Raw genomic sequence first — 26,050 nt, 5'->3', positions numbered from 1 at the left:
TCATGGGGTCAGGGTGCTCCCAACAGGGGAGTCAGGGCTCAGGCCTCAGAGGCCTGATGTGGGGCTCACATCCTGGCAGCATGTCCATATCCAGGCATCACAGGGAGGGGGTGAATTGGAGACCAAGTCTCCCTGTGGACCTTCCACTGCAGCACTGGGCTGATGGGAAGAGAAACAAGAGTCAGTACATGGGGCTCTCCCTGAACTCCACCCACAGCTCACGGTCAAGTCCCTGAGCCCCTGAGGCAGGACAGAAAGAGGGCTGGCACCACAAGTGACTAAAAGAGCACTTGGGGGCACCGTGTGCTACCATCCCACTTTACTACTAATACCCCACTGCGTGTGTTTTACATGGGGCTTCAAGTAAAAATTTCCAATAACAAAGAATCTTCTTTAAAACATTATGAAATCCTGGACTAGTGTCAGTCCTTAATAATAGCTGAGGAAACTGAGGCAAAGAAAGGTAAGGACCTGGTCCAGGGTCTCCCAGCTAGTTAGATGAGCAGTCTTTTCTCTCTGTCTATTCAGGGACACCTGGGTGTGCTCTGAAGCCCTGTGACCTGGACCTGCACCCTCACATCCATACTCCCACTCCTCAGCTCCAGGTGCTTCAGCTGCAGGGCCAGCCCTACCTCAGGGGCTCCAACAACACATGTGCAGCCCTCAGACACCCCTGTCCACTGCACACCCACTACTCCTCACCTAGATGACTGCACTCCCTGGTGCTCCTTCATAAGATGTGTCAAAAGACACAGGTTGAGAGTTGGGCCCAGGGAGGTGTGGGCGATGGAGTGCTGGGGAGAATGTTGGTGGCTGCAGGGCCGCCATGGGCTCCCACTTGGACCCCGAGTCTTGCTGGAGCAACACAACTTCTGACATGTACCTGGGCAATGACAGGTCCAAAGAAAGGGGTCACCACCCACCTTTCCTGTTCTCCCTGACCACCCTCACCCCTCAGCCTGGACAGCACAGAGCCCAGGGCTCTGTTCCAGGGCTCCCATCCAGGCTGGGGTTCCACTCAACCCCATTTCTTGGGGCTAGAACCTACAGAGGCAAGGAAGAGGGGAGTTCCCAGAGAGCTCTGGAGAAAACCCCAAAGGAAGAGAACAGTGAGGGTCAGGGACAGGGAGATGAGGTAAGGGACCAGGGAAGAAGACCCAGCCTCACCCACCCCACCAGCCCCAGGGTCCACCACTTGAGCCTCTGGTTTACCAACTTACTTGGGCCCCAGTGGTGCGCACAGGGTGACATGCCAGTTTCTCATACAACCCTGGTCGAATGGGTTGTTCTCCTGAAGGGAGAGGGGGATGGGAAGAGGAGCTCAGAAATGGCAGGACTCTGCACAGCCATCTCCCAGTGACTCTCCCTATGTGGGTCAACTGAGCCAGGACTGGACTCAGGCCTGGAGCGGGAATCCAAGGACAGGGAAGCCCAGAGTGACCCAGGGATCCTGCCTCCCAGGGCTCCTGGGAAGAGCCACCTCCCTCCTCCCACTTGTGAGCAGCTCTCCCTGACAGTGCTGACCCTGCACCACCTCTCCTGCCTTCTCAGGGCTCCCTCCTCACCTTGTTCCCCCCCAGCAGCATCCTTGCTCTGTCTCCATGGGGCCCACTCGTCCTCCCACCACGTCTTTCCAGATCCCTTATAAGATCTTCCCTCTGCTGCTCAACTGCTCCACAGTCAGTGTCACCCCCTATTCCCACTTCCCTCTCCCACCCCTCACAGTTCCTAAAAATGTGCCTTCAGTGAATTTCACAATCTGGGAGGACAGTGGCAGCAGGGATGCCCAGTTGTATTTTCCTAGTCAGAAATCACATGGCCCAGGAGAGTCTGGCCTGAAGGCCTTCAGTACACAAAGGAGTAAAGGTCAAGCTCAAAGGTCAGCTCCTCACTGACCTGCATCTCCTCTCCCTTCTTCCTCTCCCTCCACTCCATTCATCAGCCTGGCCCTGTCCTCCTCCCACACTGGAATGAGTCTCACCCCAACTTCAAGGATTTAAATTATAAGTGTTCAGTCACAATGGGAAGGGATCCAGCAGCACCACTCTCTGCCCCCCAACTCTCCCATGGCTCACACATGAAGATGCTCATTTTCAACCCTATTCTTCACTAGAAGGAACAAGGATTCCACATCATCAGGACAGCTCTGGAATATCCCACCAGGTCCAAAAAAAACATGAACCATTGTTCTCTATGAGGTTCTGACTGCTTTACGGGGTTCACAGCACTTAAGAAACTATTATGCTGCAGTGGATCACACCTGTAAGCCCAGTGACTGGGGAGGCTGAGGCAGAAGCATCACAAACTCAAGGCCAACCTCACAAACTTAGAAAGGCCCTCAGGAACTTAGTGAGACCTTCCCACAAAACAAAATGTAATAAGGATTGGGGATGTAAAAAAAGATTTGGCAATTTCCTATAAAGTTCCACACACAGTTACCTTATGCCTCAGCAATGGCACTCCTAAGATTTTCCCAAGAGAAATGGAAATGTACACTAAGATGCCTGTACACCAATGGTTTTAGCAGCTTCTTTGTAAGTGTGAGAAACTAACTGGACACAATGGCCCACACTTGAATCCGAGAAGCTTACTAGGTTGAGGCTGGAGGATTGCAAGTTCAAAGTCAGCTGCAGCAACTTAGCCAGGCCCAAAGCACCTTAGTGAGACCCTGACTTCAAAAGAAAAAAATAAACAAAAACAAATAAACAAACAAACAAACCAAAAAAAACAAAAAACACAGAACCATGGGGGCTGGGAATGTAGCTCATTGGTTAAGCACTGCTGGCTTTAATACAGACCAAATCAAACAAAATAAGAAAAAGAAAGTATGGAAAAACTAGTTGCAAAGTTAGAATCCTTCCATTGGTTATGTGTATATTATTTGTAGGCCACCCATACAATATCCAGACTGAGAAGGAAAAGACTCCATTTATATGGTGATTCTGGAAAAGGAAAACCAGAAGGACTTGGGAGAGAATTTGGCAACCGAAGATGATGAGACTAGATTCTGGGCAGTGAAACTGGTCTAACCTTAATCATGGTGGACAGTGCAGGATGGTATCTATTTGTCAAATCCCTGACCATAGAACAAAAAGGGTGAATTTTACTCGGTGTACATTATTCCTCAATAAAAGACTTTTTACAAAAACCCTACTTCATCCAAAATAATGCCACACTTGAAGTTTCTGGGCCTTTTTAACTTGACCCCCCGACAGGGTCAACTTCATTGCCGGTGCCACCTGGGGCTTGAATTGGAGCCTTATCCTCATCATTCCCTCAACAGAACACCTTCAGGTTCCTTGCCTTTTTCCAATCATGAGTCTCTCAGCCCAGCGGGGTATCCCGGCACAGGGACTCAACCCTGCTTACCTGGACCTCGTAGAGGCGCCTGGCAGTGCTCACGGCTACAGCCTGGACCAGTAGCTCGAAGATGACAGGCAGCAGGGCGCCAGTGGCCAATACAGCCACGATGATGCTGTGCACAGGTTAAGAAGCCAACCCCTGGGAGAAAACCTCACTGCCCCGCCCCTTGGCCTAACTCTGCCCAGTGGCCCCGCCCTCATGGAGCCTCGCCCACCGAATCTTCCTTCCTGGAGCATTTGGGGGCGATGGAGGCCAGGCCAGATAGACCCTGGACACTTGCCTTCTCATTCCTAGGAGTTTGACAAAATGTCCAGTCCACCCAGCCGGAACCTCACTCCACCGGGCCGTACTCCTGCCTATCCCGTTTCTACCTGCATTACCCCTCTGCCAGGTCGTGCCAGAGTCTTAACTCCACCATCCATCCCACCCGCCTGTCTCCCTGATCCCACTCACCTTCAACATGCCTTGTCAGGTCCTCCCAAGGGGCTTTTCCCTCTAGTCCCGCCTTCATCAGCCCTTCCCTCCGTGACCCGCCTCTTGGCTGTCCACCCCTCCCTCTCCACAGCATGTGGAGTTCCCAGTGTGGGCCCTTCGGACTGTGTGGATACGCCACAATTTTGTCCAAGGATAGTGACATGTCAGTGGTGCGCACCACGAAGATGACGCAGGTCACTATCAGAGCAACCAGGTAGAGACACAGGGACACCAGGAGGAGCAGGAACAGCCGGAAGTTCCGATGCCCAATGCAGTTGTTGACCCACCTCGAGTGATGGTCAAACTCCTAGGAATGAGAAGGCAAGTGTCCAGGGTCTATCTGGCCTGGCCTCCATCGCCCCCAAATGCTCAGGTCCCCCCAAACTCTGACCACCAGCCAGGAACCCTCCAACTCAGACAACCAGAGGAAGAGAGGCAAAGATCTCCAGAACAGGGAAACACCTGGCCTCCAGTCTGGGTATCTCGTGTCAGAAGGCAGGGGATCAGACAGGGACAACTTTTCCTCCCCTGACTCCACCAGGCTCAGAAGAGATGTGATACCCTTCACATGTCACCACCAGTGCAAAGAAGGACTGCCTCTCAAGACAGGTGCAGACACAGAGGTGATAACAGATATGAATGACCAAGCATGGCAAAGATCCATCCTTAGCAGTCTGAGAAGACAGTCTCATTCCCACCCCTGGCCCACTTAAGCTGTGAGGTTCCCAGTCCTGGCCAGGTGCCCCAGGCTGGGTTGGTGAGTGGATAGGGAGGAGGAGTACTCACCTCCACGCAGATGTTGCAAGTCTTGCAGTGGAGGGTGCGAGGTGGGCGATGGAAATTGCACTGGTGACACCACGGCATCTGGTATGCATGGCTGTGCATCCAGGCCGTGTGTCCTGCTTCCGGGTCCTGCTCCATGGAGCCTGGCATGGGAAGAGTTTGGGCCAGTGTCAGGAGGCCCTTCTCTCACTGCTGCTTGGAGCAGCCCCGTAGCATCATCACTGGGCAAGAAGAAGGGTGGGGAGGAGGTGTCCAAGGGAATCCCGGTCCCTGTTGACCAATCTGACCACTCAGATGGGCTGGCAGTCAAAGAGAAGGGCTTTCCAGCCAGAAGAGCTCTCTGCAGAGCTCCACGCTTGGGAAGAGTTTTCAGTGCTGGATGTCGTGTGTGAAATGGGAAGGAGCAAGAGTGAACTGTGCTTTGGAAGAGCCTGCTGGCCTCTCTTGCCAGCCTGCCCAGTCCTCCCTTCTAAAGTAACTGGGAAACCTCCAGGATTCTGTTTCTTCACACCTCAATGGCTTGGGAAATGAAGTCCCAGGGCCTAAGTCATGATGACGTGGAGGCAGGGATCCTGAGCCCATAGGTGGGCTTCATACTTTAGAAATCACCCCTGTAGGCATCAGCCCTTGGGGTACCACTCCTTCTCCCAGGTTTCTGAGGACTTACCTCGATGTAAAATGCCTGGGTCCGAGGTGTTCAATCGAACCAGGCTCCAGAGGGTCAGAAGGAAGAGGGGGCCGGTGACAAGGGCAAAGGCCCACTCCCCACGGCCCACCAGCCATCTGCATCTGAAACCAGAGCCAGACTCACTTCTAGTCTGGGCCAACCCAGAGCGCCCCATGAGGCCTGACTCACCTGAGGTCAGACTCACAGACCTTAAGGACAGGGGTAAATATCTAGGCTAGAGACGCACCATGGAGACTCCAGCTAATGTCACCAGCACTCCCAGCCACCCGCAGTTCCCTAGATGCCTCAGACACTCTAGACCTCTGAGCTGCTAACTATATATCCTTCTTTCCCTCCTGACCCTCTGTCCCCACTTCCCTGCCTCTTCACTATCATTGCCTAAACCTCAGAGCTTCCATGGGAGACTCACGGGTAGGCGAAGTAAGCACTGCTCGTCATCACGAGTAGGATGATGATAAAGGAGGCAAAGAGACTTGGTCGGAACCAAGAACAGTCAACTCGAGGTCGACCACCGGGCGCCATTTCCTGAGAGCGTGGCATGGGTATGCCGCTTCTCTTTGGAAATGAGAGCCAAGTGTTATGTGTGTTAGGTTCCCACCCAGATTGTCATGACGACGGTAGGGATGGAAAGAAGTATCAAGTGTGACATCACAGAGGTGGTGGCATCGGCGTTCTGGCTTCTTCCAGTGCCTTCTGAGAGCACCCTTCCCCCAGCCCCACAAACACACCTGTTGCACACTGGGTATCGTGCTCTGTCCATGTTGGCTCTGTTGGAGTGTGTGACGTTGTGGATGTGGTTTGTCCTCCAAAGGGTCTTAAGCTGGAAGCATGAACCTCAGTGTGGCAGTGTTGAGGTGGTAGAACCTGTAAGAAGTGGGGCCTAGTGTGAGCTAATAGGGTCCCTGGGGATGATGCCCTGGGAAGGGATAAAGTACTTGTCATGGTCCCCAAGAAGTTCCTGTGAGAGTGGGTTTTTCTAAATAGAGGAAGACTGGCTCCTCCCTAGGTTTCTTGTCAGGCAATCTCTACCCCTTGCATGTTCTACCACCATGATGCCAGTCCCAGTGTTGTGATGACCCTCATCAAATGTCAGTTGCAGGGGCTACCATATCATGAACTCTGAACTAGTAAAACATCATCTCAAAAAAAAAAAAAAAAAAAAAACATCTTGGCTCTTTTATGAGAACAAAATAAGAGAAAGCAGCTAAGACAACAGTCTCTGGGGAGTTGGCATTGGGAGATGTTGGTGATTCTTATCACTCTTTTAGGCCCAATTCTACATGATGCAGACGGTACTCATTGCTTAGGCTATGTTCTCATCTCCCTTTTTCTTGTGACAGAACTCCAGGTTTAGGAATGAAAATTAAATAATTTCCCAGTTTCCCTCATCCCGCATTTGCAGAATGGGCTCAGTATCACTGGTTAATGGTGATGTGTTCTGCTTCCTCTAATGTTGAAATGGGATCATCATAGAAGAAATCCAAGGATAATCTTTTAGACCAGGTTTTTTTTTTTTTTTTTTTTTTTTTAAAGTAGGAAGACTGACTTATCCCAGGAGAGAGGAGGGAGCCATGGCTGGTATTCTTGGATCCCAAGATGGGAGAGCGCCCTGCCCCTTTTATAGACTTTTACCTTCTTTGTTCTCTTGCTCTCCTCCCACCTTGTCACTCTCCTTCCTGCATATGTGACCAGGCCCAGGAGATGCCTGTGGGATGGCCAAGAGGTGAGATGCAGAAGGGCAGGGGGAAGGGCCAGATGGAGTGTTCCAGGCAGGAAGCAGCCCAGGAGGCATTAATTAACAACTTCTTATCTACAGCCATTTGAGAGGGGTAGTATGGGCAGGTGATTTTGGTAATGGAAGCACTTGGAAACATTGACATTCCAATCTCCCAGCAGTGGTCTTCAACATCCTGGAACCAAATGGGCCTCATTTTCTCAATCCAACCTGATCACCTATCTACCCTAACTGCCAGTCTTCAATTCTGGCTTCAACTTTATGACAAATTCTTGTTAAAGAGAGGTGCACAAACATCTATGGAGGATTTTTGGAAAGAATTGTGCCTTGGCAGAGCTCTGTGCCCCCTGTTTGGTTTAATTCATTGTGTTACATGTGCCTTTTCATTTTTCCTAGAACTATTTGTGAAGTAGGCTATCTTTTCTACAGTGAATGTTTTTGGGACCTTTGTCTAGTATGATATAACTTTATGTGGGTTTGTCTTTGTGTCTTCTATTCTGTACTATTGGTCTCCATGTCTTTTTTGGTGCTAATGCCATGTTTTTATTTCTATAGCTCAGTAGTATAGTTTGAGGTCTCCTATTGTGATGCTTCACTTTTCTTGCTAAGGATTACATTGGCTATTATGGGTCTCTTACTTTTCCAGATGAATTTCATGATTGCTTTTTCTAGTTCTATGAAGAATGTTATTGGGATTTTAATAGGAATTGCATTAAATTTGTATAATGCTTTTAGTAGTATGAACATTTTGACAATATTAAATCTGCCTTTCCATGAGCATGGGAGATCTTTCCATCTTCTAGGGTCTTCATCAACTTCTTTGTTTAATATTCCATAGTTTTCATTACACAGGTATTTCACATCTTTTGATAGACTGATTCCCAACTCTCGTACATTGCTGGTGGGAATGCAAAATGGTGCAACCATTATGGAGAGCATTATGGAGATTCCTCAGAAAACTTGGGATGAATCCACCATTTGCCCAGTTATCCTATTCTTTACTTTATATCCAAAGGACTTAAAATCAACACACTATAGAGATGAAGCCACATCAATGTTTATAGCAGCTCATCTCACAATAGCTAAACTATGGAACCAAATTAGGTGAACTTCCACTGATGAATGGATAGAGAAAATGTGACATATGTGACATATATATGTCACCATAGGCATATATATATATATATATATATATATACTCACATACATGTACATATACAGGATGTAATATTACTCAGCTTCAAAGAAAAATGAAATTGTGACATTTGCTGTTAAATGAATGGAGTCGGTGGATATCATGACAAACATAATAAAGCAAACCCTAAAAAAACCAAAGGTCAAATGTTTTCTCTGATATGCAGATATTAATTTACAATAAGGGTCTGTATAAGGAAGAATAGAGTTACTTTATATTAGTTAGACAGGAGTCAAGGGAGGGGAATTGGTATGAAGATAGGAAAGATAGTAGACATTATTACCTCACATACATGTATGACTGCATGAACAATGTGATCCAAAAATATGTACAATCAGATAAACAAAAAAAATCACACTCCATTTATGTATGATTTATCAAAATGTATAAATGCATTCTACTGTCATGTACAACTAATTAGAAAAAAAAATTAAAAGTTTTTAAAAAATTGTTATTTAATATTTTATATGTATATAGCTATTTCAAACCCAAACATTCCCAAATGTATCTTCAACTTTAGATGATTGTTGAAAGTCAATTTGCAACAATTTCTGGTGTTATGGTCCCTGTATTTTATATAATCATTCCACTTTTCTGTCATCTCAAATGAGAAGAGAAAGAAAATAGGAATAAAAAAATATTGTGAATGTATAATAAATCATACTTTATTTATTTTAACTAGTCTTCCTTTTTTGAGTTGCTTTTGTTTTTTTAAAAATGGATATTAGAATAAATTTTCTAATAAAGAAAAGATTATGACATTATTAAAATGCATTTATGGGAAAAAGACTATTACAGAGTAGTGAAGAATAACACATATGAGAGAGGAGAAGGGATTTCATTCTCCTCTACCCTGCATGAAGAAAAAGAGTAATAATCATTTCAGGGGCTTGATTCTCTGGAGCTGAGGTGTCTGTATTCTGCATCTCTATAAATCTTCAGAAACTCCAGAAAAATATGACACAGAAAGGAGCATGGTTTTTTTTATTCATTGCCTCTCCCATTTTCTTTCTTAAGTTATTATCTAAGAAGTATTCTTACCTAATTTATTTATCACCTAAATGCATAAAACAGCAAAATAAATTTAAACATCATTTTTCAAGTAGTTTTACCAACACTATATCAGAAATTTTTATATGTATTTTTATAAATTCAGTATTTTATTTTGAGAATAAAATTCTCAGCAGTATAATCTAGATTGGAAAGGTGAGATGACAAATTCATAGGAAAGTCAAAAGAAGTAAATAATTAATAAAAATCCTGACTAGTATAATAAGTATAATCCAGTATAATAATACTAGTTTATAATAATGAAAATGATATTATCACCTATTTATTATGAACCAGTGTTGTGGACTAAAGAATAATATAGGCAGTTTAATGAAATGGAAGAGTGAAACACCCTTCTCAAAAACATCAAGAATACAAGTAATAATAGGTGTTGGTGAGGACTGGGGAAAGGATACACATATACATTCCTTGTACTAACCTAAATTGGTGCAATCACTCTGTAGAGCATTTCAAGATTTCTCAAAAAACTAGAAATGGAATCTCCATTTGACCGAGTTATCCCATTTCCTCAGTATATTTCCAAATTCTTAATCAGGCTAAAATATATATATATATATATATTTTTTCTAGGTGATTTCCCAGTCTCTCTCCCTCTCTCTCTCTCTCTCTCTCTCTCTCTCTATATATATATATATATATATATATTCTCAAAAATTAAGCTTTTTTCATAAATAGTGCCTCTTCTAGAAATATTTTTTTCCTGTAGATGATCTGTTATAAAAGAAAACTTTGGACAAATTAAACAGTTAAATCAAGCAAAGAATGATTCATGAATCAAGCTGCACACTGAACCAGTAGACGTTTAGAGAGCCTCATTTTCTGGGTGGGCAGAGAGAATTTACAGACAGGACACAAGTGAGGTTACAGCTGGTTACAGCTCAGTGCTTGCCTTCCATGGACATAGTGGACTAGTTGGCAGCCTGTGATTGAATCATGTTCACTGCTGACAGTTTTAGAATTTTACCTCTCCCTTTATTCTGTCCATTCAGTCAGCCATTTGCAAAAAACATCTATTTCTACCAAGGTTGTCCTGTTTGGGTTACCAAAAAAAAAAAAAAAAAAAAAAAAAAAACTCTATGAATCCCTTGCCTCAAAAAATCAATTTTTGGTAATAAACATGTACCCAAATCAGGTTGAAAAGGACAGAAGTGTTCTGAAGAGGTCTTGTAATCATGGGTGCAGAGTTCCAAATACCATAGGTAGTAAACTAGGCAGTCATTTTGTTTCTCAAAATACACAGTACTGGCTCTTAGCAAGGCTCTTGCCTACCTTGACCTCATCTGAAGGACACATCAAACACCTAACAGTTTACATGAAAAATGTTCAATTAAATAAATTATGACATGCTGTAGTCTTCAGGAACAAACTTCAGTGGCAAATTGGAACACAGACTCACATCATTTTTATGTTTGCTTACACCTTTTGCATCTCACACCTCCCTATTGCCCTTCTGCCCTACATCTATGCAGCTGATTAGAGAAAGCCTGTGTGATCCTTCCTTTGCCACCAGTGGGAAGTGCAAATCACACATGGAAACTCTGACTCAGCTCGGCTAACCGACAAAAAATAAATAATGAAAATAACTCTTCCTTGCTTTCTTAGTCTGTCATTCCACCTGTTCTTAAGCTGTTGTACTCCTCCCAGAAAACCTTATGATGTGAGTAACAAACCTCTTTATACCCTCTGGCTACGTGTGTTCCATCTAATGCCAATAAAAAGTCAGACACGACCTGCCTCTGCAGGTGAACATGTTTCTGATTTTGTGAACTTTTTCCTGATATTGTGACAGAGTATTACATCTCACCTGAAACAAGAAAATAATAAATGTGTTTCTAACACTAACAGTACCAAACTTAGAGCTATTCTATTTTTCAGAAAATATTTCATTGTACTTACTCTAAAGTTCAATTAACTCTATTTTCCACTTTGCAATTATGGACATTTAGTCTCCTGGAACTTTGGACAAGTATACCTTAGCAAAGATGACAAAGGCTGAGGTATGAACACATAGTAACACAACACTTCCACTTACAAATATTATGTGTCATGTGCCAAGTATTGCCTCTGAAACATGGTGAAATAAGTGATGCCAAAATTCAATAGCATAAAACAATACATATTGGTCTCCAAAGTTCATGCTGTGTCAGGTTTCTGAAGTGAACTGGCACGAAGACCAGGGTCTGGGTACCGTCTGTGGCTTCACCTCTGTTGAATCAGACTTTCTAAATAAGGGTGCTCAGTCTCTGGCAGCAGGTTGCTTGGGTTTATTCACACACTAATCTCCAGAGCAGAAGTTAATAGACAATTTCTCTTGAGGTCTAGGTTCAGAACAAATATACCACTCACATCTGTGCAGCTTTTATTGTTATTTTTCTTATTAATTTCAGGCCCACAGGTTCTCCACAGTGTGAGTGGAGAAATATAGTTGACTTTATAATGAGAATATATATGAACCCAAAATGCAAGAGAAGTGAGAAATCAGATAATTACCTGTAAAATATATTTAAAGATAATAAACAATTTTCTTCCTAAAATCTTATAAATAGTGGTCCATTGGGAATGTTAAAATGTAACATTGAAATATGGGAGAGAAGCACAGAGCCATTTCTTATCTCCTGAAGGATACAAAATATCACACAGATGATACTGAGACTTGACATTCACTAAGTATGTAGCATACACACCTGAAAATCAGTTTTACCTTAATACCTTAGTATGGTGAAGCTGAATAAGACAGAAATGAATGGAGCTGAACTAACAGGGAAAAGGTGAAAAAGAGTACAATCATTTGGTCGCATCCAGTGTTTAGAGAAGACATATATATTAGTTTTGAGTGCTACAGTTTATACTGTTTGCCAAATTTTTGCAAAGTGATAGCATTACAATTCATAAATGTTGCCATATGGTCAAGCAAATATGGGTCAGCGTTACTCTCAGCATGTTTCCAGGTGATTTCCCAGCCAATATCTATTTCCCATTTGCCACAATATTATTTTGTTCAAGTGTTCAGAGTCTACTCGCAAAGCTCATCTATTTCCCCAAAGGTTTTTAAGCTACTAAGTGTAATAATGGCGGAAAAACAATAATTAGGTGCTATTTTCCACCTTAGTTCACTCTCCCTTGCTGTTTACTTTCCTCAGAAAATGTTACCTTCTCTTTTTCCAACTGAATAATTCCTTTGTGTTTTAAGATTAACTCTAGCCACCTTCACAATGAGAAAAATTCTCCAGTTGTGATAACATAACTGCACTCACCTGAGACCCCTACACCCTATTCCCATAGTTTCCTATTTTCTTATAACCCTCTTGTATAGTTAGTGATTCACCTAATATCTCTTATCCTCAAAAAGTTCATTTAAATGTCTTGAAGAAAATATCTTGTAGCTAAGATAGTCCAAGCTGTATATGTATTTAATTGGCATTTCAATATTTAGTAAAAGAAATACTCTTTATTAAGCCTTGGACCTTTTTTATTTGTTCTTTTTAGACAGTAGAGTGTAGTTTGACACATTATACATACATAGGGTGCAACCCATTACAATTTTGTTCCCAATCTTGTGGTTGAACATGACGTGGTGTGACACTGGTCATGTATTCATATATAAGCATAGAAAAGTTACGTCCCATTCATTCTACTGTCTTTGTTATCCCAGTCCTGCCTCCCTTCCCTTCATCCCCTTTTCTTCAATCCAATGAACTTCTATACTTTCCCTCCCTGTACTGTCACTTGTTATGGGTTAGTATTTACATATCAGAGAAAACATTCAACTTTTGGAACTGTTTTATTTTACTGAGTATGATATTCTCCACTTCATCCATTTACTAACAAATGCCATAATTTCATTCTTTGTAGCTGAGTAATATTCCCTTGTGTAAACATACCCCATTTTCCTTATCCATTCATCTGTTGAAAGATATCTAGGTTGATTCTATAGCTTGGCTACTGTGAATTGAGTGTCTATAAATATTGATGTGGCTGCATCAACTGTAATATGCTGATTTCAAGTCCTTTGAGTTTGGTTTATTTTTATTTTAATTTTGACAAGTTTTGGTCATTCATTATCAAAACTTATGGAGTATAATGCAATTATGTCTGATTAAAAGCAAAATTAAATATACTGGGTAGGCTTCCTAAAGTAGAAAGTTTTCTGTGCTTTTCTTTCTTCATGGATTTTCTTTCTATAAATCCAGGCTAAATGAATATTTCATGGACTATATAGCTACATTTTTTTTTTTTTTTTTGCATTTCCTCATCATCCCAATCTGAAATGTACTTATGACAACAGTTTACATATCTTCGCATTTCTGTTTGTGGAGGTTTAAAAAAAAAATAACTGCTGACAAAAAACTTTTATCTAATATGGATTTTTAAAAAAAAATGGAATAGAAATAAAATCAAGTTAGTTTTTTTATAAGAATGAGATTGAAAAGGAATAGTATAAAAAGAAAAGAAGAGAGGGTCTCTTAGAAATTCATTTAACCATATGTATTCATTGGGATGATAGCTGAGCAGAAACAATGTATAGAGACACATTTGGAATCTGAATAGAAATGTATTTTATATTAATTCATATTCTACTTTTAATCAATTGAATTGCATATTACCTATTTTAACTTATGCTTGTGATATATTTGATCAATTTAACTTGGAAGAATGTAATTATATTTGATAATGTATTCACTTTTCATTATTCTGCGTATGCTTCTAACCATGCAGACTCAATGGTGCTTGCAATGAGACAGGAGGGAAATTGCTTGAAAGAAGCACCATGCTCTACTTTTTTCCTGTGCCTGCCTGCCTGCCTGCCTGCCTGCCTTACAATTCTCACTGAATGGTAATAATTTAGTGTTTTGAGTGTGCACAACATTTCTTTATGAAAAGATGTTTTAAAAGATGAAACACAAAATCTCATTACAGATGAATATGAACAGATGAACTTTTGCAATTGATCTTCATATAGGAAAAACTAACTTTGAATCCTAATTAAGCATAACTGTAATCCCCTCAAAAATACTCCTATTCTTACCAGTAGAACTGCATTGCAAATATTTATTCAATTCTTGTTGCTTGGGGGTGATAGTGTTGTTATGCACTGACTTATATTCCCCGCAGATTTATTTATTGAAGTCCTAAAACCCCAATGTGAATGTATTTGGAGATGAGGCCCTTAAGGAGGTAATCTTAATGAGATCATAGGGTGGGGTTCTAATTCACTAGGATGGGTGACCTTATAAGAACAGGAAGAGACACCAAGGGTGTCTGCAGACAGAGGAAAGGTCATTTGAAGACACAGTGACAAAGCAGCCATCTGTAAGCCAAGGAGAGGTGCCAGGAGAAAATTAACCTCCAGTACCTACTTCTCAGAATTCCATCTCCCAGAATTGTGGGAAAATACATTCTATTATTTAAACCACCCAGTAGGTGGGGATAGTTATCACAGTCCATGATGACTTACGCAGTTATGCTTTTCAATTTCAAAAATAAAATGTTTGTAATATTTTTACCTTCAGTTGACATAGAAGTACCCACTAATGCTTTTGATTCTGCCTTTTAGCCTCACACTTTTACCAGGGAGGTTAACAAAATAAGTTTATAACATTTTACCCTAAAGAGCCACTTTTCTGCACTTTCATAACTTTTCTTATGAACTTTCATAAGATTTTTCTGCTGTTTTAAAATAGCATTTATTATTATTCATTATCTATTTTTTACTTTTATGATATTCATTCTATCACTGTTATTAAAGAGGTAGCATCATGCATAAAAGGAAACGTGTTTTATTTCCTTCTTCATTTAGAGAACTGAACCTGCTTCCAATAAGTACTTAATAAATTATTATGAAATAATCATGGCATGGTTGAAAAATAAATGTGGATATTCCAAAAATGAATTCACCTCATAAAGTACTCATTTTACAAATTGATTCATATGTTGGATTGCCAAGCCAGAGATCTAGGGATTAGTTTAGGTCATTCCTGTATTCCTATCATACAGCAAATGGAAAAATTTCAGAAAATCCAGTGAAAGTCACTACTTGTAATAGTAAATATCCATCCTTGTATCTTTAGTGTCATCACCCTGACTTGAATCATCCCAATTTTTCCTATAAAATTACAATCAGATTTCTTGTTTTCTGACCCTATCTTACTCTATTATCCATTAATACTTCAATTTCAGTTAGAAGGGCTCTTTAAAATTGGAATGGATATGCCAATCATATGCTCTAAAGATGTCACAGGATTAAGTAATCTTTGGCTAAAGAGTTGTCAATTCTTTCTTTGATGTATATCTTATTATACAGCATATTGTTTCTAATCTTGGGAAACAAACCATAAATCTCACAAATATGCTAGAATTGTGGTATGGAAAATTAAATGTGAATAAAAATTAAATATACTTATGACTGAAATTTATAGTTCTAACAAATTGACATTAGATGTTTTTGGTTGATGTTATTTACTATTTTAAACTTTTAAGAGTAAATTAAGCAGATAAAGAAATAACAAATGAAAATTATTAATGCAAATGAGTATAAAAGGCAAAATATTTTACTAGTAATTTTTATACTGTACTGTAATTTTTTATACTGTACTGTAATTTTTCATACATTAAATGAATCTCAATATTCCTAGTTTCATTTTTTCCTGGATGTATCATTCAAGAGTGTTTATATAATTAACCAAGCTATGCTTCAATTTTGACATGCAGATAATGTATATTAATAGAAAATAGATAAAGATAATAAAGTTAATTTGCATTTTGAGGCATTTATTTTATTTCTGAATAATTTAAATACTTATTCAATATATATTAAACATTTATAAATTTCTGATCTTGCTAAATGTTGAGGGAGGTTGAATGGAAAAGTACAATAATAACATTATGTGTAAAATTAAATACCAGGAAGAACACTATTCATATTTCATGAATATATTTTACCTTAGGAAATTAAAGAAGAGACACAGCCGACAGGATGTTGGACAGAAAAGAGGGAGAGAAGGGGGAGAATTTTAACAGAAAGTTAACACATGTCGATCTTTTGAAAAAACTTTTGCCACATAATAATTATATAGAATAGTGCATTATATAGTGGCATATCCATATATGCATGTGATATAATTTAAGCACTTTCATTCTCTAATATATCTCCTTTTCCTACCCTGTTTCTTTCCCTTAGTCCCCTCTTCTTCTAACCTTGTGGTCTCCCTTCTATTTTCATGAGACGCTCTCTTTTTATAATTTTTTCTAACTTTCCCATAGGAGGTAAAAAGGACCTTGGCTTTCTGATTCTAGCTTATCTTGCTTAACATGATGTTCTCTAGTTCCATCCATTTACCTACAAGTGAATCATTTTTTCTCCTTTGTGACTGAATAAAATTTCATTGTGTATAGACACCAAATTTTCTTTATCATGTTCATCTGTTGACAGACACCTCAGCTGTTCCCATAACCTGGCTCTTGTGAATTGGTCTGTTATAAACATGGACATGTGACACATGTTGCTCTTTAATTATTAAATATAAGAAGAAAAAGAGATTAAGGATCATTAATTTATCATTAGTTGGTAAAAAAAAAACAATTTTGTCAGTTTTGACTGCTATAACAGAACAGTACACTAGGTACTTAAGACTTACAAATACATTTCTCATAATTCTGCAGCCTAAAAGTCCAAGCCCCAGGCTCCAGTAGAGCTCTATCTGATGACAGACTCTTTGCAGGTGTGTATATGTTTGTCATTTTGTTTATTTCCTCACATGACTGAAAGCAAACAGAGAGGAAGAAAGCTCTTTCTACTCTTATAAGGACAGTATCCTGTGTGTGTGGGCTCCACTCTCATAACCTAATTACCTCCTGAAGACCCTTTTGCATAATACCACCAAAATTGAAAGTTAGGGTTTAAATACATGGATTTGGGGTATATATAAACGTTCAGTTCACAACAAAGGCAAACTCAAAAATATTAGTCTTCCTAGAAGAACTGAAATTTTATTGCCTAAACATGCTTTCTGGTAACATTAATTTGTTCTCAAAAACCTATGAGGTATGGATGATAAATTTTGTGGTCATACTGGTTGCATAGTACTTAAAAGTTAGTAAATGAAATTGTAACTTACTCTCTATTTAGGACAGTCTCAAAATGCATAGCTGAAGCTCACTACACCTTATTTAAATTTTTAGCAAATAATTCCAAATTATAATTTTGAGGCAAATAAAGCAATATTTTTTCTCAGATAAATTAGAATTTAGTTTGAATCCATCCCATCTATTGATTCTTGATTTAATCGCTTGCATTTTAGGGGTCTTGTTAAGGAAGTCAGGTCCCAGGCTGATGTGGTGAAGATTTGGATCTACTTTTTCTTCTTGTAGTCTCAGGGTCTTTGTTTTAGTGCCTAAATCTTTAATCTATTTTGAGTTGGATAAAGTCTTAATTTCATTGCATCACATGTGGCTTCTCATTTTTCCCAGCACCATTTGTTGAATGGGCTATCTTTTCTCCAGTGAATGTTTTTGGCACCTTTGACTAGTGTTAGATACCTGTATTTATGTGAGTTCATCTCTGTGAATTCTATTCTGTACCATTGATCTACATGTCTATTTTGGTTCCAGTACCCTGAGGTTTTTGTTACTTTAGCTCTGTACTATAAAGTCTGGTGTTTTTATACCTCCTGCTTCACTCTTCTTGCTAAGGATTGCTTTGGTTATTCTGGGTCTCTCTTTTTTCTAGAATAATTTCATGAATGTTTTTTCTAGTTCTATGAAGAATGTCATTGGGATTTTAATAAGAATTGCATTAAATTTGTATAATGCTTTTAGTAGTACAGACATTTTGACAATATAAATTCTGCCTATCCAGGAGCATGGGAGTTCTTTCCATCTTCTAGGTTCTTCTTCAATTTCTTTCTTTAGTGTTCTACAGTTTTCATTGTAGAGGTCTTTCACCTGTTTTGTTAGATTGATTCCCAACACTCATACATTGCTGATGGAAATGCCAAATGGGAATAAAATTGGAGATTCCTCAGAAAATTTGGAATGAATCCATCTTTTGACTCAGTTATCCAACTCCTTGGTTTATACCCAAAGGATTAAAAATCAGCATACTACAGTGATACAACCTTATCAGTGTTTATATCAGCTCAATTCACAATAGCTAGATTGTGGAACCAGCCTAGATGCCCTTCAACAAATGAATGGATAGAGAAAATGTGGTATATATATATATGTATATATACATATACACATATACATATGTATATATATATATATGAATATTATTAAGCTTTAGAGAAGAATGAAATTGTGACATTGCTGATAAATGGATGGAGTTTTAGAATATCATGCTACGTGAAATAAGCCAAACCCAAAAAACCATAGGGTGAATGTTTTCTCTGACATGAGTGTGATAATTCACAATAAGGGGGTTGGGATAGGGAAAAATAGAGTTACTTTATATTTGATAGAGGGGAGTAAAGGGATGGGAAGTGGTATGGGGGTAGGGAAGAGAGTAGATATTATTACCTCATGTACATACATGACTGCATGACCAATGTGATCCTACAATATGTACAATCAGAAAAATGAGAAATCACACTCCATATATGTATGATTTATCAAAATGTATAAATGCATTCTACTGTCATGTACAACTAATTAGAAAAAATTTTAAATTTTTTTAAAGATTAGTAGTTAACATTTTATATGAGTATATCTAATTGAAACCTAAACATTCCAAATGTATCTTTAAATTTAAATGATTGTTGAAAGTCAGTTTGAAACACTTTCATGTGTTATGATCCCTGCATTTTATATAATCATTCCATTTTACTGTCATCTCTAATGAGAAGATAAGCAAAATGGGTTTAAAAAATAATGTGAATGTATAATAAATCACACCTTAGCTATTTTGACTAGTCTTCCTAATTTGGGTTATAGATTTTTTTTACAAATGGATATTAGAATAGATTAGCTAATAAAGAAAAGAATGTTTGATATTATTGAAATGCATTTATGGGGAAAACGATATTATAGAATGGTGAACAATAACAGATATTAGAGAGGAGAAGGGATTTCATTCTCCTCCATCCTGGATGAAGAAAAAAAGTAATAATCATTTCAGGGGCTTGATTCTCTGGAACTGAGGTGTCTGTATTCTGCATCTCTATAAATCTTCAGAAACTCCAGAAAAATATGACACAGAAAGCAGCATGGGTTTGTTTACTCATTGCCTCTCCCATTTTCTTTCTTAAGTTATGATCTAAGAAGTATTCTTTTTGAAATTTATTCATCACATAAATGCATAAAGCAGCAAAATAAATTTAAACATCATTTCTCAAGTAGTCTTACCAATACTATTTCAAAAATATTTTATATGTATTTTTATAAATTCAGTATTTAATTTTAAGAATAAAATTCTCATTGGTATATCCTGAGATTGGATGGTGAGAAAATGAAAATGAAAGTCATAGGAAAGTCCTAAGAAGTAAATTAATAAAAATCCTGACTAGTGCATTATAATAATATCAGTTTATAATAATAAGAGGATATTATCATTTATTATTATCAGTGTTGTGGACTAAAGAATAACAAAGGTAGTTTAATGAAATGGAAGAGTGAATCACCCTTCTCATAGGTAAATACAAGTATTATCACATAAATATTTGTTGAACACCATTATTTTGTCTAAAAGGTTTTCACACTCAGTCTAAAAGCTTATATTTGAAAAACAGATTTAATTGAAAAAATCAAGTAGAAATAGAGAAAGACAAAAACCTATGTTATCTGTGGGAAGTAAAACACTGAATAAGAAAATATTAACCCTTATTTAAAGAGATTTATGTGAGAGACAGAAAAACAGAGACAGTGAGAGAATGGGAGAGAAAAGTGTACATATATGGACATAAGCAGTGTGAATATGTTATTCCAAAATTAATATAATTTTAAGTATTTTTTATTTTCTTTATATTCATGAGGTAAATGAATATGGAATACAAATTGAAAACCAAGTCCGATTTAAAAGATGGAATAAAATAGAGATAAGAGCAGAAAAACAGAAAGAAAAAAAAAGAGAGAGAAGATCATGAAAACAAAAGCTGATTTTAAGAACTACAGTAAGATTCAACACCACTTACCGAAGTTGACCAAAACAGCGAGATGCTGGGTAACGGCCCGGGCGGCTGGGCAACGACCGGGCAGGCTGGCGGCTGGCTCAGGGTGCAGGTTCCATTAGGCCAAGTCCATTGGCAGTGGCGGTTGTAGGGCGGGGGCCAGTTGCACGTAGAATAACCGTAGCAGTCCTCGAGACCCTGTAGCCTTCCTCTGGCAGAGGGTGATGCTGAGGAAGAGAGTGACTTGGACATATCCCCGGTTTTCCCTGCTTCCTGCTTAGTCATGGGATAGAGTTGTTTTGCCAAAAGCACAAAGCGAGTCATGAACTCTGTGGTGTGCAAAAGGAAACTTGTGGAAGCCCAGCAGAAACTGGGTAGCTTGGCACTGCCTGACTTTCAGTCCTTAGATCGTGAACATACCAAATCACAAAAGGCAGTGTCCGAACTGAGGCATGGAGAAGAATGGCAGCAGAAATGAGGCTTTAATACAGAGAGAGAGATTGTGTCTGTGGAACGTGATTTGCATGGATGTTTAAACAAGAGTTTTGTTAATCAAGATGAAAGAAAAGAAACTAAAGATGAAGATAAATAAAAATCATTTATTCAGAAATATGAACAAAAAAATCAAACATTTGTTATGTTGACTCAGTGGGATGATAACAAGTTTTTGTATGTGAAGAAACTGCTAAATATTTCATAGTGTTTTCACCTAGAAAATGACCAGAAAGGATTTTTTTCTTCTGTCTATTCATTACCCAGAGTTAAGAGGGCAGTTTATTTAGTGCATTTTTATAGTTAACTTTCATTGCTTTTTCGTCCTTCAAACTTAACATGCTTTTTAAAATTTATCATTTTTATAACTCGAATACCAAAAATTTCATGTCTATTTCTGAATGTATTTTCAATTATGTTGGCTGGAATAGTGGGAGCTTCAGAAATATGCCAACAAATTATTTTACTCACAGAAGAAAACTATTATTCTTCCTTTCCCTGTTAAAGGTCAAAAAATGACTTTCAAATATGACCATATCCTAACACCCCAAATTGGAGAATAGTTTACCTTATAACTTATATTAATCAGGGTTTTCCAGAACACAGAACCAATACATTATGTGCACATGTGTGGTTGTGTGTGTGTATGTATAGAATTTTCACATGTCATCATGAGGGCCAACAAATCCCAGAATTTGCAGTTGGCAAGTGGGACAACCAGGAGAGTCAATGGTATACATTCAATCCCAAACTGACATGACCACAACCCAGGAAAAACTGATGTTGTGTATTCAACATGAAGCCAGTGAGTCATAGGAAATTCTCATTTATCTTCTCCATTCAGAATAGGCTTTCAACTGATTATATGAGACTCACCCACATTATGGAGGACATGTTAAATTATAACATGGAGATGCAATCTGCAACATCTAGACAATGAAAAATTCTTTAAAAGGGTAAATGGGTGCCTTTAAAAAATGCATTTTAATGTATAATGAGAAAGAGATGGAAAAATAAGAGAACTAGAATAGCCAAAGCAATTCAGTGAGAAAAGTGAAGTAAGACACATCACAATACCAGAACTTCAATTATACTACAAGCTATGGTAGCAAGTAAATCATGGTATTGGCAACAAAAAAGGCACGAAGAAAATGGGATGGAATTGGAGACACACTGGCAAACCCACATGAACACACTTATCTCATACATGGAGACCAAGGCTCCATGAATATACACTGGAGAAAAGATAGCTTCTTCAACAAATGGTGTTGGGAAAACTGAACATCTATATGTAGCATAATGAAATTTAAACCCTACTCTTACTCTGCACAAAACTCAAAGTGAATCAAAGACCTAGGTTCTAGACCAAGAAACCCTGCATTTACTAAAAGAAAATGAGGCCCAACGCTCCAATTTGTAACACTCTGAAGTGCAAGAAATAAAATCAAGTATCAATTAATGGAATGGAATCAAATTAAAAAACTTCTTCACAGCAAAGGAAACAAGAGTGTAAAGGGAGAACTTCCATAATGGGAGAAAATTATTGGCACCCACACCTCAGATAAGGCTTTAATTTCCAGAATATGCAAAGAACTGAAAAAGCTTAACTGCAAAAACAAAAACAACAAAAAGTCATCACTAAATGGACAAAGGAACTAAACAGACGCTTCTCAAAAGATGACATATGAATAGTCAACAAATACATGAAAAAATCTTCAACATCTCTAGCAATTAGAGTAATGCAAATTAAAACTACACTTAGATTTCACCTCAATTCACCCAGAATGGCAATTATCAAGAACCAATAGATGTTGATGAGGATTGGGGAAAAGAGTAGACATGTACATCGATTGTAGGAATGTAAATTGATGCAGTCACTCTGGATAGCATTTTGGAGGTTCCTCCCAAAACTGAAATGGAATCTTCTTTGACCCACTTATCCCACCCCTCAGTATATGTCCTAAGTATTTAAAAAATCAGCATACTATAATGATGCAACCATGTCAATGTTTATAGCAGCTTAATTCACAATAGTTAAGCTATGGAAATAACCTCAATGTCTTTCAACAGATGAATGTATGAAGAAAATGTGATTGTGTGTGTGGATGTTGTGTGTGTAAATATATATATACACACATACACAATGGACTCTTACTCAACCATAAAGAAGAATGACTTATTGACATTTTCAGGAAATAGAGATATTTGAGGCAATCATGCCAAGAGAAATAAGGCAATCCCCTCAAATCAAAGATCAAATAGTGTCTCTGAGAAGTGGATACTAATACAAGGCAAAGGGGGATGGAGGAGAAGAATACAAGTTCAGTGTATTAGATAAAGGAGAACAAAGAGAAGTGAGGTGATAGGACTAGGAAATACTGTGGAATTAATCTGATATAACTTTCCCATGTACATATATGAATACACTACAGGGAATCTCACCATTGTGTACATTAACAAGATAGGAATTATAGTTATAATAAGATATACCACATGCTTGTATAAATATTTAAAAATGGACTCTATTGTCATGTAAAACTTAAAAAATAAAATAAAAGAGAGATGGAGATGACAGGGTAAAGGACTATTTCTAGACAAAACATACTTTAGAAAAACAGAGACTAATGTAAGGATTTTATTTGGATTATGATTTTTAAAACTATCAGATAATTGAAAGCTGGGTAGATAATGGAAGTTACTAAATAATAATCATGAATTTTATTTCTATATGATCATGTTTCAATGTCATTAAATACACTCACACAAAATAAATCACATTTTTTCCTTATAAAGTTTGGATTGCAATACCATACCTATGCTATTCCTTCCTATTTCATGAAATTTAAACAAAATTCAAAGGTGCAGTGGCACTTTCTAGAGTCTGCAAGTCAAAACTTCAAGTGATCTGAATATTCTTGGTGTAAGCCTTTGGTTCCCTTGAGTCTCAATTCCTGTGTTCTCCTCATCCCACATTTCAAATTTCATACCACAGGCAGTTTAACCCCATATCAGTTATCTCCAAGAAAAATTGATAATCTCAAAATTAACTTCCAGGCTCCATCAAGAGCTAAACCATAACTAACTGCTGGAAGCAATTAAATGCTACCTAAAAACCAAATGAACTAAGAAAGTCAATACAGGATATGAATAAGAAAGTCAATTAAAATATAGAAATATTGTAAAAGAACCAAACAATTCTTGCAATTAAAACACACGATAAGTCAAAATGTTCATTCAAAAATCTCTTAAATAGATTATACCATGCTGAATACAGAATATCAGAGTTGGAAGGCAAAGTATTCAGCCATGAACATTTAGACAGTATTAGAGAAAAAAGAACGTAACCATGATTGTAATATAAAAGACTCTGGGCCAACATTGAGAACAAATTGGAGAGTTATTTGAATTGAAGAGATTCATATAAACTCATGGCATAGATAACCTCTTCAGAGGAATAATAATAGAATTTTCCAAACTTTTAGAATGAAGTAGACATCCATGAAACCTTCAGAATTCAACACAAGGAAAGAAAAATAGACTTTTCATGACACATTAATTTTAAAATGATTAAAATACAGAACAAGTATAAAATTTTAAAAATCTCAAGAGAAAAAAATCAGGCCAATCAGGCAAGTCAATCAAAATTACTTCTAATGTTTCAGCAAAAACTGGAAAATGCAGAGGGATATGGAATGATGTGTTCCCAATTCTGAATATATAGAAATGTCAACCAAGATTGATATACCTACCAAAGCTACCTGTACAATTGAAGAAGAAATTTCAAACTTCCAAGATAAAAATAAAGAAAAATTTCATGACTACTAATCTGACATGTTAGAAAAGGATTAAGGAAATACTTAAACAGAGGAAATATAAAAGAAGTCCAGAGTTTAAAAAAGGACAAATCTAATTTGAAGAGTAGCTAAGCAAAAGAGACATAGGAGCAAATTAAACATCAGAATTAAATGAAAATGGCAGAAATTAATAAACATCTCTCTATAAGGACATTCAGTATAAATGGTCTCAACTCTCCAGCTAAAAGACAGAATGGGTTAAGAAATAAAACCCAACTATATGTTGTGTGAAGAGACTACCCTTATAGAAGAGGACAGAGACAGTTTAAAAATAAAATGATGGATATTTGTATACCATCAAATGGAACCCCCCAAAAGCAGCAATGCATGACTGCTCTCATATTTGACAAAGCAGATTTTAAGCCAAAATTAATCAAAAGAGACAAAAAAGTCACTTCATACTGGCAAAGAAACAATCCAACAAAGAGATAAAAAATAATAAATATTTATGCCCCAACCATTGGTGCACCTAATGATATAGAACAGACATATTTAAATATGAGATCCCATATAATCCTACTGAGTAATTTCAGTACATCTCAACACCAATACATAGGTCATCCAGTTATAAATGCAATAAAGTGTCTTTGTATCTAAAAAAATATTAAAAATCAAATGAACTTAATTGACATCTATAGAATATTTTATCAAGCAAGAGGTGAGTACACTTTTATCAATCAAGAACTGCATACACTTCTTTCTCAGCTGGTTAGGAGCCTTTTACAATATAGACTATGCTTTAGACCACCAAGAACCTCGTAGCAAATATATATGTATATATTTGCTATTTTATATATATATAAATATTTGCTATTATATATATAAAATAGCAAATATATATAATATATAATCTTATATATAATTATAAAGTTATATATAATTTTTTGCAACTTACATGATCATAAAAAAAATTGAAAATTAACAGCAAAAAACCCTCAGAAACTATATAAAAACATGACCATGAACAATGTACTTTTGAATGATGAATGGATATAGAAAAAAATCAGGAGAAAAATAAAAATATATTAGAATTAAATGAGAAAATGATACCCAGAACCTCTGGGACCTTATGAAGGCAAATCTAAGGGGAAAGTTTATAGATACACATGCCTACATAAGAATATCAGAAAAATTCCAAATAAATAACCTAATGATGCGTCTCAAGACCATTGGAGAACAAGAACAAACCAATTCCAGAACCAGTAGAAAGAAGGAAATAATTAAGATCACAGCCACAGTCAACAAAATAGACAATTAAAAAGCAATACAAAGAATCAATGACACAAAACATGG

At 37.9% G+C, this 26,050-nt stretch overlaps 1 protein-coding gene across 2 annotated transcripts; it reads right to left on the bottom strand.

The window, feature by feature from the left end:
* LOC124993120 (palmitoyltransferase ZDHHC19-like) lies at positions 1–20,756 on the bottom strand. Of its 2 annotated transcripts, XM_047564735.1 has the most exons (9): positions 20,436–20,756; positions 6,037–6,172; positions 5,288–5,409; positions 4,624–4,763; positions 3,972–4,144; positions 3,370–3,475; positions 1,221–1,291; positions 703–883; positions 1–159 (listed from the first exon to the last, which is right to left on the bottom strand). In XM_047564735.1, exons 2-8 carry the CDS (start codon positions 6,066–6,068, stop codon positions 703–705), a joined length of 825 nt encoding a protein of 274 aa, XP_047420691.1. In that variant the 5' UTR covers positions 6,069–6,172; positions 20,436–20,756; the 3' UTR covers positions 1–159. The 2 variants fall into 2 exon arrangements, with proteins under 2 accessions (XP_047420691.1, XP_047420693.1); XM_047564737.1 differs by lacking the exons at positions 5,288–5,409; positions 6,037–6,172.
* Positions 20,757–26,050: the final 5,294 nt, after the last annotated feature.

Source organism: Sciurus carolinensis, chromosome 9, assembly GCF_902686445.1.
Source record: "Sciurus carolinensis chromosome 9, mSciCar1.2, whole genome shotgun sequence".
NCBI lineage: Eukaryota > Metazoa > Chordata > Mammalia > Rodentia > Sciuridae > Sciurus > Sciurus carolinensis.
Note: the sequence above shows the minus strand (reverse complement) of the source record. Positions and strands in the feature narration are given on the sequence as shown.